The sequence below is a fragment of the Oncorhynchus tshawytscha genome, linkage group LG07 (genome assembly GCF_018296145.1).
Source record: "Oncorhynchus tshawytscha isolate Ot180627B linkage group LG07, Otsh_v2.0, whole genome shotgun sequence".
Lineage (NCBI taxonomy): Eukaryota > Metazoa > Chordata > Actinopteri > Salmoniformes > Salmonidae > Oncorhynchus > Oncorhynchus tshawytscha.
The window spans coordinates 55,709,057-55,725,827 of NC_056435.1; the positions used below are offsets into that span (position 1 = coordinate 55,709,057).

Genomic DNA, 16,771 nt, shown 5'->3' on the forward strand with positions numbered 1-16,771 from the left:
GAGTCAGTGTCAACAGTAAATAATGGAACAAATTATTTCATTCCTTAGAGATAAACAAAGCGGTGACAGCGATGGTGGATATTACACAATAAAACAAACTAGATCAACCATGACTGTTGATTAATTAGGAATGTTTACAGTGACATCATCCTGTAGTTCTGTTCTTAGACAAAGAACAATAACCCCCTCACTCTCACCACCACCACCCCATCCTCTCGTCCTCTCTCACCCGTTCAACTCCCACTCCATTCCACACCATCCTCTCGTCCTCTCTCACCCGTTCCACTCCCACTCCATTCCACCCCATCCACTCATCCTCTCTCACCCCTTCAACTCCCCCATCCTCTCATCCTCTCTCTCAACCCTTCAACTCTCCCTCCATTTTACCCAATTCTTCTGTCTTGCCTTTCCATTCGACACACCCACCAATGCTCCTGAGCTTGTCATGGAGAGAAGGGAGGGGGCTAAGAGAAAGTATAGCAGGAGGGTAGATTTCTTTTGTTTTTCCACAGTTCTCGAGGGGGGGGTGAGAGAAGAGGAGGGAGAGTGGGGTGAGAGAGGGGGGTGTGAGCCATGATTTAAAAGGAGCATGGAATTCCCCCTCTAAGTTAGCGCTCACCTGGCCCCTCCCACATGCCTTTCTAGAGTATAAAGCCTTTCACAGGTATATCCAGCAGCAAGTGTATCTATGGAACTAGAGCGAGAGAGATAAAGGGAGAGAAACAAGGTAAAGAAGGATATAAACTGTGGAGTATATTGACAAACTCTTAGAGTGAATCACAAACACTGGACTCTAAAACAAACAGTGGATTACTATTGATCTAACTCCTTCTCATTGCTGCCTGTCGGTTGCCTCATAATCAGGTACGTGCGGAAGTAACGGGCTGGTTGCTTGGGTCTGAGGTTACATGGACCTTTGGGGAGTAACGGGGTGGTTGCTTGGGTCTGAGGTTACATGGACCTTTGGGGAGTAACGGGGTGGTTGCTTGGGTCTGAGGTTACATGGACCTTTGGGGAGTAACGGGGTGGTTGCTTGGGTCTGAGGTTACATGGACCTTTGCAGCATGTTTTGAAGAAACCTCCAATTGATTGATCCAATTTATGTTGACATATCTGTAAAATATTGGGGAAAGTCAGTTTATATTAATCCACAGCAGATTAAAGAAAACAAAAACTGGTGTGTATTCACACACAGCCAAAGATTTTGCATTCATGACCCACTTCAAACAGTGAATACAATAAGGAATGGGTGAAAAGGTTTACTGTCACATCAATTTCCAAATGTTTAATGTTGATCATCCTTCTCCATGCATCAAATGGCTCACTCAATTGTCTCCTGGTTACAGCAACTATACTACCGACTATCTTAATATAATTATTATATTTGTTAATTAATCTATATCCATAATCAGCATCCTAACCGTACATAAATGAGTTTCTCTCCTGGTTGCAGAGAGCCCATGTCGTCTGCCAGTGAGCTGTGTAGGATCCTGACCAACGCCAACATGACCATGTACCAGACTGGAAGCTCTGAACCCCTGCAGCCTCAGCCGCTGCAGCCCAGTCTCACCACTGTGTCTCTGCCCGCCACAGGAGACCTGCTGCAGCTCTCAGACCTCTCCACATGCAGCTCGAGCATACTGGGTGAGAACACAGTCTTATGTATACTTATTTTGTACTTTATTCAATGTATTATTGTACAACAAAAAGTCTCAATATACTGAAAAATGATGCATTGCACCAGATTTAGCTAACTACAAATGTTAATCTGCAGTCACCTGGGTGCTGTAGGTATCTTATACCAATGCCTCTTTATAATCACTTAGCAGGTGATGACATTATGATATCTATAGAGGGGGGAAAAATACACCTAAACTGATTGACAGAAAAGGAGGATGTGTAATTTTCTCTGTTTGTTATCAGCATGTGGGACAATTTAGTCCTTGATATGTACTTTTGTGTTGATCACCTGGGAAACCACAGTGTGGATGTGTGTCATCTTTTCTGTGGGGATCTTTATTCAGTTTTAGCGGTTCTTTGGTTTTGGTCACCTTGTTGGCTGGTGAAGTCTGTGGATATTTCCCATTGTCTCACGCTGGAAGAGACATGTCTGTTGACTGAGCCTGTCGGCAGACACTCAGTCAAAGACCATAGTAAAACACGTCCTTTAGCCAAACTCCCAGACAGACAGGGGATTGGCTGAACCTTGCAATGACCTAATTTAGAAGGCTGTTAAATCATTAACTGGGACAATGTTTTGTCTTAAATTGAGGAATGTTTTTCATCTTTCAGATGCCTCAACACTTTATTTGACTTGTCCTGGCCTAGCCAGTGATAGGTTGTGATTAGAACTGTTTAGGTAGTTGAGGTAGTGTTTAACGACACAGGGCAGACATAAACTAGAGACAGGCGTTCTGACTCCCTTAAACCACAACGTCAGGTTTCACAGATCAGGAGCTGGGTTCTCGTGTGGGTTGGCACATCATTGAAAGGCTTCAGTTAGTCAGTATCTTGTGATTTAACTGGGTGGTTAGACTGACAAGGTTTCTTATGGCTCATTGACAGATTGTTCAATCTCAAAAGAGGGATGGTGATTTTACAAAAACAGCATCATGCCACACACACACACACACACACACACACACACACACACACACACACACACACACACACACACACACACACACACACACACACACACTACACAAATCTAACACCCATTCCTCCTCTGTATCCTCCTCTAGTTAAATGGTATGACCAGAACCCTCAGTACTGGAGCAAGCAGAATGTGTTGGAGTGGATCAGCTTCTATGTGGAGGGCAATAAGTTTGATGCCAGCACACTGAGCCTATCCTGCTGCTTCATGGACGGATCCACGCTCTGCCAACTGACCAGAGATCAGCTGTTAAACATGTTTGGAATGTCCATCGGGTCTCAGCTCTACCAAAGCCTGATGGAACTCAAGGCCAAATATGGTAAGGATCTGACAGAAGTGAATTGAATAAACATTATTGATGATCCTTAAAACAGCAGCAGACGCATGCATTTGGTAATGATTCAGTCATTTAATTTATTTTTGTGGTCCAGATCTAAATGAGACCTGTAAGCTCCTGGACAACTTCCTGCATGAGTTTCTAGACTTTCCTCTGCTCAGCACAGTAGAAGTAAATGAAGGTAAACACATCCTCTTGTCTATTCTTCATACTTCCTATCTCAGACTGACAAACCAAAGCCTTGAGTGTCAAATGGACACATTTGCTTACGTTGTGATGTTACTGTTACAGTTGTGAAAGAGACAAGCTACAACGACTTCTCACACGTCTTCAAGAACTTCAACTTCGATAACATGAAGCCGCTCAGTGACCACGGATACGAGTCCGACAGCATGCACAGCTCCTCATCAGGTGAGAGGTGTCCCCCTTTTCTCTTCTTCTCATTTGTCATCTTTCCACCTCATCTCCTCTCATCTCCTCTCATCTCTGTTCCCCCAATTCTTCTCACATCACTGAATCAGTATGTGATTGGTCTGGCCTGTATCACTGAGCCCAAGGCCTAGTTCATCGATGAAGGCAGGATGAAGGACCGGCCATATTGAAAGTGTATTTCCTCCTCTCTCCCTGCCCCCAGGTGGAATGCTCAGCTTCCAGAACCCCAGCTCTCCAGAATCCAGGAGCAGTGAGTCCGACCCAGAGTTCTCCTACCCTCAGATAGCCAGTGAGTACAACTTTTCCTAAGTGGACTTAACAATCTTGAACTTCCGGTGGTGGTTGAGTATGATGGGTGAGCCTTTAAAGTGCATGTCTCTTTGAAAGCCAGTCTGTTATTCTAAACTCCTGAACCATTGTGTTTGACAGAAATGCACATAAAGACAGAGAGGGGAGAGATACTGAAGAGAGGCAGAGGAAGACCTCCCAAACACAGCCACGATCCCAGACACTACCAGACCTCCAAGAAGAGCAAACATGGTGAGTGGCTCCTATCAATCTAACACACGCACGCACGCATGCACACACACACACACACACACACACACACACACACATCAATGTCAACAACTGTTTTCAATGGTGCTCTGTAGAAGCATGGTTTTATCAGTCATGTGATAGCATACATTTTGCATCGGGTACTGAAAACAGCCACAGTCAAAACATCGCAGGTGTTTTTAGGTCATAGTCTGTTAACCACGTGCACGCACGAACACACACACACACACACACACACACACACACATACACACACATGCTGTGCACACTCGCAAATAGAGTATGCACATACACACGCTTGCACACACACATACTAACATAAACATACCTGCTCTACCTCATCCTTGCTTGCTTTAGCACACACGCACCTGTGCTGTTCACACACACCTAACTCTTCCTCTCCCCTGTCCCCCGATAGCGCCCCGTGGGACCCACCTGTGGGAGTTCATTAGGGACATCCTGATCCACCCAGAGCTGAACCAGAACCAGGGACTGATGAAGTGGGAGGACCGCAGTGAGGGCGTCTTCAAGTTCCTCAAGTCTGAGGCTGTGGCCCAGCTGTGGGGGCAGAAGAAGAAGAACAGCAGCATGACATACGAGAAGCTCAGCCGCGCCATGAGGTAGGAAACCATGGAGATATAGCAGTACTGTCATGGCAACTAACCATGGAAACCCTAATCCTAGCAACCATTCTTGGCTTTTGGGTGCTAGCTAACTTAATAGAGTCAACCAGTTGAGGATGGAGTTAGAAGATTGATAGAACAACGATAAACCATTGTCTTGTCATGAGACTAACCAGTGGCTCTCCTTCCTGCCTCCCTCTTATAGATACTACTATAAGAGAGAGATCCTGGATAGGGTGGACGGTAGACGGCTGGTCTATAAGTTTGGGAAGAACTCCACCGGCTGGAAGGTGGAAGAGACCAGGCTGCATGGCATGTGAGACACAAGAGTGGCGGGGGTGTTAACTGGACAGAGCAGTCCCTTCTGTCCTATTGTACTGTAGATAGGACAACCCACTCTCTGGTCAACAGCCCTATACCTGAAATAATATAAAGACACTAACTTCTCTTCTTCCAGGGGAGGTGTTGCAGAAAAGCCAGTGTTTTTGGCTCCAGTAGGTTTTATGAACCAGTATTGATATTTTACTGTAACTAGTATGTTTGTATGTTTAACTGTGTATCTGGATTTTGGGTCAGGAATTGTTGTGGATACCGCTTTGGGCCTACAAGATGGAATGTCTGTTTTCAGTTATATTCTCCATGGGATAGATAATGAGAAAAAGGCATTTATGATTGCATTTATAGAAACGCTTTATATTGTGTGGGAGTAACTCACCTTATGTGTCACTATGACAACCACCTGGGTATATGGGCATTATAGTTTTTACTGTGGCAATATCAGCACCGGGCACATATATTGATCTGTTTTTAAAGTGCTTGTTTATTTATATTTTTTATATTTACTGAGGGACAGTAGCACTTAACTATAATTGCATATGTCTAATTGCAAGACGGCTGGTTGCAAACTTGTGACTTCTAAAATGAGCCATTGTTTAGAATAAAATCAAATAACATTTTAATTGTCACAAGAAGTGTAGATTTGCAGTGAAATGCTTACTTACAGGTCCATTTCCAACAATGTAGAGTTAAAGATAAAGATTATATTGTTTTAAAATATTAAAAAAGAGAAGAGCCTCATGTTGTGTTTTAACCTTGGTATTAAAGGGCTTGTGTTTAATGATAAATCTGATATGGAGGGAGGAGACGACTGGAGGACAAAAAAGAGAGAGAGAAGAGAGAGAGAGGAGTAACTAAATGAAGGGATACTCATTATAAACTATTGGTGACATGAAGTGTATTTCGCTCTTTCAGCGTGAATGTTGTCTATAAAGTATATGTCCTTTATAGCCATATAAATATTCATGTACCTCACCAGACCAGACCGACATCAAAACAGTTTGTATTAATAATCAGTTTAAAACAAATCAATGACTGTTCTATATAATTGTTTATTATGTTATTCAGCTGATCTTTACTTCTTCTGGATCACTCAATATCATGTGTATGAGAATTACATCTCAGATTGTATCGTTTCTGATATATTTACACCCATGTATGTACAGGATATTGTTTTATTTTGTATTTAAGAGTCTTTTTACGGAAATAAACTATGTTTGAAATAATGTAAATGTCTGCGTGTGTTTAGTAGAAATCGATTATGTTTTTGTGTCTGAAAACAAAAGCCACATAGCGCACTAATTGAGCTCAAATGTCCTTTGAATTAACTTTTTGCAATCCACTCTGTGTAAAAGCATAAGCTAAATGACTCAAATGTGAATGGAAATATACACTACATGACCAAAAGTATGTGGACACCTGCTCTTCGAATATTTAATTCCAAAATCATTGGCATTAATATGGAGTTGTTCCCTGCTTTGCTGCTATAACAGCCTCCACTCTTCTCGGAAGACTTTCCACAACATGTTTGAATATTGCTGCAGAGACTTGCTTCCTTTCAGCCACAAGAGCATTACTGAGGTCGAATAGTGATGCTGGGCGATTAGGCCTGGCTCACAGTCAGTGTTCCAATTCATCCCAAAGGTGTTCGATGGGGTTGAGGTCAGGACACTGTGCAGCCCAGTCAAGTTCTTCCACATCCATCTTGACAAAAAATGTCAGTATGGACCTTGTTTTGTGCACTGGGGTATTGTTATGCTGAAATAGGAAAGAGCCTTCCCCAAACTGTTGCCACAAAGTTAGAAGCACAGAACCGTATAGAATGTCATTGTATGCTGTAGTGTTAAGATTTTCCTTCACTGGAACTAAGGGGCCTGAACCATGATAAACAGCCCCAGACTATTATTCCTCCTCCACCAAACTTTACAGTTGGCACTATGCATTGGGACAGGTAGCGTTCTCCTGGCATCTGCCATACCCAGATTTGTCCGTCAGACTGCCAGATGGTGAAGCATCACTCCAGAGAACGCGTTTCCACTGCTCCAAAATCCAATGGTGGTGAGCTTTACATCACTCCAGCCAACGTTTGGCATTGTGCATGTTGATCTTAGGCTTGTGTCCGGCTGCTCGGCCATGGAAACCCTTTTCATGAAGCTCCTGACGCACAGTTATTGTGCCGTTCTTGCTCCTTGACATTTACACTTCACAATAACAGCACTTACAGTTGACCAGAGTAGCTCTAGCAAGGTAGAAATTTGACAAACTGACTTGTTGGAAAGGTGGCATCCTATGACAGTGCCACGTTGAAAGTCACTGAGCTCTTCAGTAAGGTCATTTTACTGCCAATGCTTGACTATGGAGATTGCATGGCTGTGTGCTCAATTCTATACAGCTGTCAACAACGGTTGTGGCTGAAATAGCAGATCCACTAATTTGAATGGGTGTACACATATTTCTGTATATATAGTGTAGAGTCGAGGACACGCAATTTGGATCCAATTTACTCTTCACATCTGAGTGTCATGGCTGATGTTTGGGAATTTAACAAGGAAACTCAGACTCTTTCAGTCAGTGCCCTCTGTCAGGGTGTAACAAAGACGCAGGGAGTCAGGAGTTTAATAGTGACGAACAATTCAAAACATGCGAATCAACTCTGCCTGATGAGTAATGATACAGATAAAGGGGAAGTAATCAGGGTAGTGATGAAGTCCAGGTGTGCCTAATGATGCATGGTTAGTAAACTGGCAGTGTTGAGCGATGGAGAGGGAGTAGATGTGACACAGGGCCTCGCCTTAATATCTCATCTGGAGTGTGAATCTGTCAGCAGCACTCTTCTCCTGCCAACCACTATCAGACAAAACAATAAATACAGACTGCATTTTCATTTCCAAAGTTATTACGTAACATTGAAACACAATTTTGCACCTGTCTCTCAGTTGCAATTGTCTCTGGTTGACACAGGCGTACACTTATAGTCCTCCTAGGGTCACCATCGTCCTGGTGGCAGTAATTACTGATAGACCGCCATCGTCCTGGTGACAGTAATTACTGATAGACCACCATCGTCCTGGTGGCAGTAATTACTGATAGACCGCCATCGTCCTGGCGATAGTAATTACTGATAGACCGCCATCGTCCTGGTGACAGTAATTACTGATAGACCGCCATCGTCCTGGTGACAGTAATTACTGATAGACTGCCATCGTCCTGGTGGCAGTAATTACTGATAGACCGCCATCGTCCTGGTGGCAGTAATTACTGATAGACCACCATCGTCCTGGTGACAGTAATTACAGATAGATATTGTCTGTGTTTTCTTTTTTACATCAACCCTTCTGGTTTGCAACAACACAACAGTGAGCTTGGCTCTTCATTATGATCCATCAGTACATTTACAGACTCAATTTAAATGTATTTTCTGAGAGGACATTGAGGAATGTGACAGCTGGGGCAATTCTCAGACAACGGACCATAACTGCTGGTTACACACGCACGCATGTCTGTACACACATCATTCTGGATGGAATGGCGACTACTCAACTGGCGAATGTGTTGGTTTAAACTCTCTTTTATGCTAAATTGAACTTGCAACTGATGTTGTCATGTTGTAAAAAACACCACACAACCTTGACAGGGTTTCTGTCTGTGAGAGTGTGTGTCACACATGTTTAAGGGCACGCGATCCGTGTGGAGTGATGCATGTGGACAGTGGTGGGGCCTGTTTGAGTTGTTGTAATGTTTCAAAGGCCAGACACCAGACTATAGATGTGTGTTACTTTTCACAAAGGCTCCATTGTTGCCGAGCGACAGTTGAGATTAAGTTGGGGGTTAACTGCTGCCTCGTGATTTACACCTCAGTCGGATCCTCACTCCCACACCTGAAATACTCACACACACACACACACTCAAGAAAGACATAACTACACTATGGCAGGAGATTTCTGGGCATTCCATTTGTGTTGCGTACCGTCCGGTAGATTTTCACTCCAACCCTAGTCTAGCGCACCTGATTCTAATAATTAGCTGGTTGATAAGCTGATTTAGGTTTGTTCCTGTCCAAATCAAGGTCATGCCATCTTCAGGCCTGATTTACTGAACAATTGCATCTATTACCGTCTAGAAACAATGAAACATCCAACATTAACTTCATTCATTTGTGGTCCATTGTTTCATTAAGGTCACAGTTGACCTGGTTGTGGTTGATGTGATGTGATGTGGTTCTCCCCATGTAGAAAACAATACTAAAATGCCTTTCAACTTTAACAAATAAGGATTTAAAAGATCTCACTAATTCCCTCATCGCTAATGTCAAGGATAATTTCATTCATCAACAGCAGCTTGTGTACTTAAACAGTCCAGGCACACACAAGCACACATTCCCACACCTTAGTGTGGTGACAAAGGGTATCTGAACCTCCCTGCTAGATAAACATACCTGTCCAACAGGTGTATTTGGCTGCCTGTCAAAATGTGTCTCTAGCACGTAGCTTACTGGAACCCTACAGTCTGCTGCCAGGAAAATCATGGAGAGAGGGTGGGGGCGCAGCTTTCATATACGTGTGTGTGTGTGTGTGTGTGTGTGTGTGTGTGTGTGTGTGTGTGTGTGTGTGTGTGTGTGTGTGTGTGTGTGTGTGTGTGTGTGTGTGTGTGTGTGTGTGTGTGTGTGTGTGTGTGTGTGTGTGTGTGTGTGTGTGTGTGTGTGTGTGTGTGAGTGTTGCTACAGACTCACTGAGTGAGAGAGCGAGATTGTTGTTCTGATATTAATATAATAGTTGTAGTTGTTGTTAATGGTAATCCCATGTCCACTATTATTGCTGTTGGTCCCACCATTTGTTTATTGTTTGAATATATATAGATAGATAGTTTTTTATTTTTCTATATGTATACTTTGACCATGTAAGTAATAATGAACTTGCCATGTCAATAAAATCAGTTGAATTGAATTGAGCGAGAGAGTGAGAGAGAGAGAGCGAGACAGAGAGAGAGAGAGAGAGCGAGAGAGAGAGCGAGAGAGAGAGAGAGAGAGAGAGCGAGAGAGAGAGAGACAGACAGAGAGAGAGACAGAGAGAGACAGAGACAGAGAGAGAGAGAGACAGAGACAGAGACAGAGAGAGAGAGAGAGAGAGAGAGAGAGAGCGAGAGAGAGAGCGAGAGAGAGAGAGAGAGAGCGAGAGAGAGAGAGACAGACAGAGAGAGAGACAGAGAGAGACAGAGACAGAGAGAGAGAGAGACAGAGACAGAGACAGAGAGAGAGAGAGAGAGAGAGAGAGAGAGAGAGAGAGAGAGGGAGATAATTGGTTGGTGAAGGGGTCAGTCAACTATGGCCTTTTAAAAGTCACTCATTAAACAAATCTCAGTAACTTTAATTTTCTCCAACAGACTTAGACACAGACACATACAGTACACACACACATGGGCCACTGATTAACCAGTTCAAGATAAGTTCAAGATAACGTTCTTCCAGTGAAGCGAGAAAATATGTGAAAATTAAGTTGGTTTTTTGTTTGCTTTTTGTTTCACACTGTAACATATTTCTGCCTCTGCAACATAACATGAATAAACATTGTTGCATTCATTCATTTTCATAATACACTGTTCATGTAAAGATCTGACCCATAGAGTCTGTGTCTTATTACCTCATCAAAACACATGCCACCTCAGACATGGATCTAGATCCAATGGCCCAGTCGGTTGGCGTTTTGACCAATGATTGATATTTTTGGGTGAACAACTGCTTCATTTTGCCGTTATAATAAGGTTTGTAGCAACATGGAAAATCGTTATGGAAATCTGTTGTAGCTCAAGTCCACTACAAAATCCACAATGCAACGCTCTCTCTATGGGCAGGCTGGCTGGCTAGCTAGTTAGGTAACTACTTAGCAAACGGAGCTGCACAAAATAATACCAAAGACAATATCAGCATGTAACATACCTTGTTAGCTGTAAAATAGCCTAACAAACTGCACAATTCATTTAGGCATCTACAGTCTCACCATGTTCAACCTGCAGATAGAAGTGCCTCACAGAGTGGAGTCTAACATTCACAACGGCAGATATACTTTTGAAGAGATGTGAAACGTTGCCCATGCTACGCCATTGGGCTGCACGGTGCAATCTGGGCGATTCTTGAACAAGGAGCGCTCTCCATAAAAAAAACAACATTAGCACGAATTTAGTCAACAAGAAGTACAACATTACAAATATTTTCTGAGATGTGAGATAATTAACTTGCTATCTGTAACATCGTATAGCTTTGGAATCGTGACATTCTGTACTTTTGAGGAAAAGTTTCTCGACTGACTTTGAGAAGGGATTGCATGATGATTAGGTTAGCAACCGCATGACGCAGCATGACAACGTGAACGCGATTGGTAGACAGTCTGCTGCGTATCAGAGCAGCAATAACTCACCAGCATTACCATCAGAAATATGACTTTCCCGAATTGCAGCCTTTGTTCCCCAGGGCAATTGCACTCATCCCAGAGGCTCCTCCAAGACGCCGCCGGCAGAGAAGAGGTATTCGGAGCGGATTTCTAGTCTGACTCAGGAGGCGTGCATATCATCCACCACTTCCAAGTATATTACTTGCTAATGTTCAGTCCCTGGACAATAAAGTAGACGAGCTCAGGGCGAGGATCTCCTACCAGACAGACATCAGGGACTGTAACATACTCTGTTTCACAGAATCATGGCTCTCTCTGGATATACTGTGCCCATCCATACAGCCAGCTGGGTTCTCACTACATTGCACAGACAGGAATAAAGAACTCTCCGGGAAGAAGAAAGGCGGTGGTGTATGTTCCATGATTAACTACTCATTGTGTGATTGTGATAACTACAGGAAGTCCTTTTGTTCACCTGACCTAGAATACCTTACAATCAAATGCCGACGGTATTACCTCCCAAGAGAATTATCTTCGGTTATAGTCACAGACATGTATATTCCCCATCAAGCCGATACCACAACAGCCCTCAAGGAACTACATTGGACTTTTTGAAAACTGGAAACCACATATCCTGAGGCCGCATTTATTGTAGCTGGGGATTTTAACAAAGCAAATTTGAGGAAAACACTACCGAAGTTCTATCAGCACATTGCCTGTAGGACTCGCACTATTGAAACTATTGCCCATTGTTACTCTCCCTTCCGGGATGGCTACAAAGCCCTCCCCCACCCTCCCTTCGGCAAATCAGATCATGACTCCATTCTGCTCCTCCCTTCCTATAGGCAGAAACTCAAACAGGAAGTACCCGCGCTAAGGTCTATTCACCGCTGGCCTGACCAATCGGAATCCATGCAAGAGTGTTTTGATCACGCGGACTGTGATATGTTCCGGGTTGCCTCTGAGAATAACATTGACATATACACAGACATGGTGACTGAGTTCATCAGGAAGAGTATAGGGGATGCTGTTCCCACTGTGACTATTAAAACCTACCCAAACAAAAAAACGTGGATAGATGGCAGCATTCGCGCAAAACTCAAAGCGCGAACCACCGCATTTAACCACAGCAAGGTGAATAGGAATATGGCTGAATACAAACAGTCTAGTTATTCCCTCCATAAGGTTATCAAACAGGCAAAACGTCCATACATACACAAAAACTTAGCGTGCACGGCCAGTTTACCAGCTCGTGAGCACAATTTTACACAAAACCAATAACATGTAAAACGAACTCAGATATCCCTAACAGATAGATTCTTTATAAAATCTCCTAGACAAACTCCAGTACAAGTAGGCTACTCAGTAAACATAGTCTCTGTGACTTGTAAATCATTTTTACCTCAGCTAGCATCAAGCAAACATATTCTCTCACTCTGATCGACACAAAACCAACACAAAACCTTTCCAAACGTGATAATACATTGACAAATGTGTTATTTGAGAGAAATCAACCCATTACACATGCATCAATATCCAATTAAACTATAGCCAGTCGTGTGTGTGTGTGTGTGTGTGTGTGTGTGTGTGTGTGTGTGTGTGTGTGTGTGTGTGTGTGTGTGTGTGTGTGTGTGTGTGTGTGTGTGTGTGTGTGTGTGTGTGTGTGTGTGTGTGTTTGTTTCAAGGGCACCATTGAAAAGATCATCATGAACTTTATGTTATATCAGCCAATATAATAAGTTACAATTAGCCTTTTTATTGGTATGTGTATACTTCACAAACATCCTTTCCTGCTCACTGAAAGGCAGATGTAGGCTACACTTGATTACTGATTTCTCTCTCTCTCTCTTTCTTTCTCATTCACACACACACAGGACCATTCACACAGTTCAGTCACTCAGCCCTATCCAGTGGACATGATGCTTTCAAGGTCCTGCACAACCGCCTGCTACGACACCCTGATGAGAAGCAATAAGCCTGGCCCCGTGACAGTAAGTCAAAGTACCTGTCTAACACTGCTGTACCATACTGTTCTGAAACAATATGACTCTAGAACAGTTTTACAATGCTCAGCAGTGATTATTGATCTCTTTCACTCTATATCTCTCTCTCTCTCTCATCTTCACAGCTGACTCACAGATGGTATGTAGGCTGGTTGATGGCACCTGCAGGCCTGTTTGAGGGGACAACTGGACAGAACATATCAGAATGCTTGGACCTCAGCTGAGACGCTCCTTTTTTTTAAAAATATCCAATAAATGTCGTTCCACTTCATGATTATGTCCCACTTGTTGTTGATTCTTCACAAAAAATACAGTTTTATATCTTTATGTTTGAAGCCTGAAATGTGGCAAAAGGTCGCAAAGTTCAAGGGGGCCGAATACTTTCGCAAGGCACTGTAAGTGCTATAAATAGCCCACATTAACATATGTAGCCTAAGAAACAACATTCATAAAATCTAGAACTTGCTAGTAACAAATAACATTCATATACTGTCTATAACTTTGATAATACAGTGGTAGCAATATATGGTTTCAACATTTTCCGAAGCAAATGCCATTGGTGGAGGTTTTTCCGTTTATGTTCAAAGTCATATTCCTGTAAAGCTTAGAGACAATCTAATGTTAAATACTGTTTAATTAATTTGGCTACAGGTTCATCTGCCTCACCTAAAGCCCATTCTTCTGTGAAGCTGCTATAGACCACCAAGTGCTAACAGTCAGTATCTGGATAATATGTGTGAAATGCTTAATAATGTAAGTGATATCAACAGAGAGGTATATTTTCTGGGTGATTTAAATATTGACTGGCTTTCATCAAGCTGCTCACTCAAGAAAAAGCTTCAAACTGTAACCAATGCCTGCAACCTGGTTCAGGTTATCAGTCAACCTACCAGGGTATTTACAAATACCACAGCAATAAAATCATCCACATGTATTGATCACATATTTTTCTAATGCTGCAGAAATCTGCTCTAAAGCAGTATGGACACCCATCAGATGTAGTGATCATAATATAATAGCCCTTTCTAGGAAAGCCAAAGGCTGAGCCTAATGTAGTGTATAAGACGTCATACAATAGGTTTTGTAGCGATTGGTGGTGATGTAGGTAGTGATGTTGAGGATGTAAATAATATTTGTTGTTCTGTGGTGTGTAATGAGGAGCAGACATATGCTGCACTTGACACATGTTTGAAATTGCTTATTCTAGTTAAATGACTGTAAAAACGATTAAATTCCCGTGGATTGATGAGGAATTTAAAAATTCTATGGTTAAGAAGGATGACACACAGGAGTTGAAATGTTATTATTTCTAATGAAAGAAGTGGAAATGTTGTTCCCTTGTCATATAATTGTTATATGTACTATCAATACAGCATTACAAATAGTTCAATTTGGGTCCCGAGGCAAAACCAGTTGAGAACCGCTGCACCTTCATTAATATAATAAATTGGGGATTAGAGAGCCTCAACCATTGTCCTTTAGGGCTGGTTTGCCTTAGCCTCAAAGGCAGATTAATCCTGTATGCCACCAGCAACCATACACAATACACTGAGTATACAAAACATTAAGAACACCTGCTCTTTCGATTACATAGACTGACCAGGTGAATCCTGGTGAAATCTTTGATCCCTTACTGATGTAATTTGATAAATACACTTCAACCAGTGTACAGTTGAAGTAGGAAGTTTAAGTCATTAAAACTCGTTTTTCAACCACTCCACACATTTCTTGTTAACAAACCATAGTTTTGCAAGATGGTTAGGACATCTACTTTGTGCACGACACAAGTAATTTTTCCAACAATTGTTTATAGACAGATTATTTCACTTAAAATTCACTGTATCACAATTCCAGTGGGTCAGAAGTTTGCATACACTAAGTTGACTGTGCCTTTAAACAGCTTGGAAAATTTCAGAAAATGATGTCATGGCTTTAGAAGCTTCTGATAGGCTAATTGACATAATTTGAGTCAATTGGAGGTGTACCTGTGGATGTGTTTGAAGGCCTACCTTCAAACTCAGTGCCTCTTTGCTTGACATCATGGGAAAATCATAAGAAATCGGCCAAACCTCAGGAAAAAAATTGTAGACCTCCACAAGTCTGGTTCATCCTTGGGAGTAATTTCCAAATGCCTGATGCGTTCATCTGTACAAACAATAGTACGCAAGTATAAACACCATGGGACCACGCAGCCGTTATACCACTCAGGAAGGAGATGCGTTCTGTCTCCTAGAGATGAACGTACTTTGGGGCGAAAAGTGCAAATCAATCCCTGAACAACAGCAAAGGACCTTGTGAAGATGCTGGAGGTAACAGGTACAAAAGTATCTATATCCACAGTAAAACGAGTCCCATATTGAGATAACCTGAAAGGTCACTCCACAAGGAATAAGCCACTGCTCCAAAACCACCATAAAAAAGCCAGACTACAGTTTGCAACTGCACATGGTGACAAAGATTGTACTTTTTGGAGAAATGTCCTCTGGTCTGATGAAACAAAAATAGAACTGTTTGGCCATAATGCCCATCATTATGTTTGGAGGAAAAATGGGGAAGCTTGCAAGCCAAAGAACACCATCCCAACTGTGACGCACGGGGGTGGTTCATAGCGTAAAACCCCAATTTACTAGTCTGTCTAACACCTACTCTCGAAGTCCTCCTAATTTCAGAGCCTGGAATGGCTTTTGATGTTGTCGGTATGATGTGTTGATAGTGAAGGGGCTGTGCTTTTACTGGTTGGTTCTCCTTAGTGTACTGAAACACCCACAGTGTCATGAACATCGTCAGGGAAATGACCGGACCAAGGTGCAGCGTGGTGGTTTTCTTTTAATGTTATAAATGTCGCCAACAAAACTAACGTGAAGTTTACTAGGGCTATACAGGCCACTAACAAAGACAACTACCCACAATTAAGGTGGCAAAACAGGCTGACTAAGTATGATTCCCAATCAGAGACAACGATAGACAGCTGCCTCTGATTGAGAACCATACCCGGCCAAAACATAGAAACAGAAAACATAGAATCAAAGAAACTAGAATGCCCACCCTAGTCACACCCTGGCCTAGCGTGCAAATTAATTAATTAAAAATCCTACAATGTGATGTTCTGGATTTTTTTTCTTCTCATTTTGTCTGTCATAGTTGAAGTGTACCTATGATGAAAATGACAGGCCTCTCTCATCTTTTTAAGTGGGAGAACTTGCACAATTGGTGGCTGAGTAAATACTTTTTTGCCCCACTGTACATTGCACCAGGAGATGTCTAGAAAACAACTAGATGTATGTAAAGGGTACCTGCAGTACACTAAGGGTAGGTTTATCTGACAAAGATTAAACCCAGTCCTAGACTAAAAAGCACTTTCAATTAATAACCTCCATTGATCTTGCTTTTTATTCTAGGACTAGGCTCAATCTGTGTCCATTAGCAGAAATATTACACTGAGT

General features: G+C 42.4%; 1 protein-coding gene across 2 annotated transcripts; it reads left to right on the forward strand.

The window, feature by feature from the left end:
- The first annotated feature begins 589 nt into the window (after window positions 1-589).
- On the forward strand, window positions 590-6,168 carry LOC112254857 (ETS-related transcription factor Elf-3). Of its 2 annotated transcripts, none has more exons than XM_024427776.2 (9): window positions 590-727; window positions 1,454-1,644; window positions 2,745-2,975; window positions 3,088-3,174; window positions 3,285-3,404; window positions 3,628-3,714; window positions 3,855-3,965; window positions 4,402-4,603; window positions 4,812-6,168. In XM_024427776.2, the coding sequence occupies exons 2-9, from the start codon at window positions 1,461-1,463 to the stop codon at window positions 4,924-4,926; spliced, it is 1,137 nt and encodes a 378-aa protein (XP_024283544.1). In that variant the 5' UTR covers window positions 590-727; window positions 1,454-1,460; the 3' UTR covers window positions 4,927-6,168. The 2 variants fall into 2 exon arrangements, with proteins under 2 accessions (XP_024283544.1, XP_024283542.1); XM_024427774.2 differs by having other exon boundaries at window positions 660-864.
- Window positions 6,169-16,771: the final 10,603 nt, after the last annotated feature.

What these genes read in the sequence shown, in the direction of transcription:
- LOC112254857 (XM_024427776.2), top strand. Translation starts at nt 1,461, where the DNA reads ATGTCGTCTGCCAGTGAGCTGTGTAGGATCCTGACCAACGCCAACATG. An exon ending in CTCCTACCCTCAGATAGCCA is followed by an intron (nt 3,715 to 3,854) that starts GTGAGTACAACT and finishes TGTGTTTGACAG; the next exon opens with AAATGCACATAAAGACAGAG. An exon ending in AAGCTCAGCCGCGCCATGAG is followed by an intron (nt 4,604 to 4,811) that starts GTAGGAAACCAT and finishes TCCCTCTTATAG; the next exon opens with ATACTACTATAAGAGAGAGA.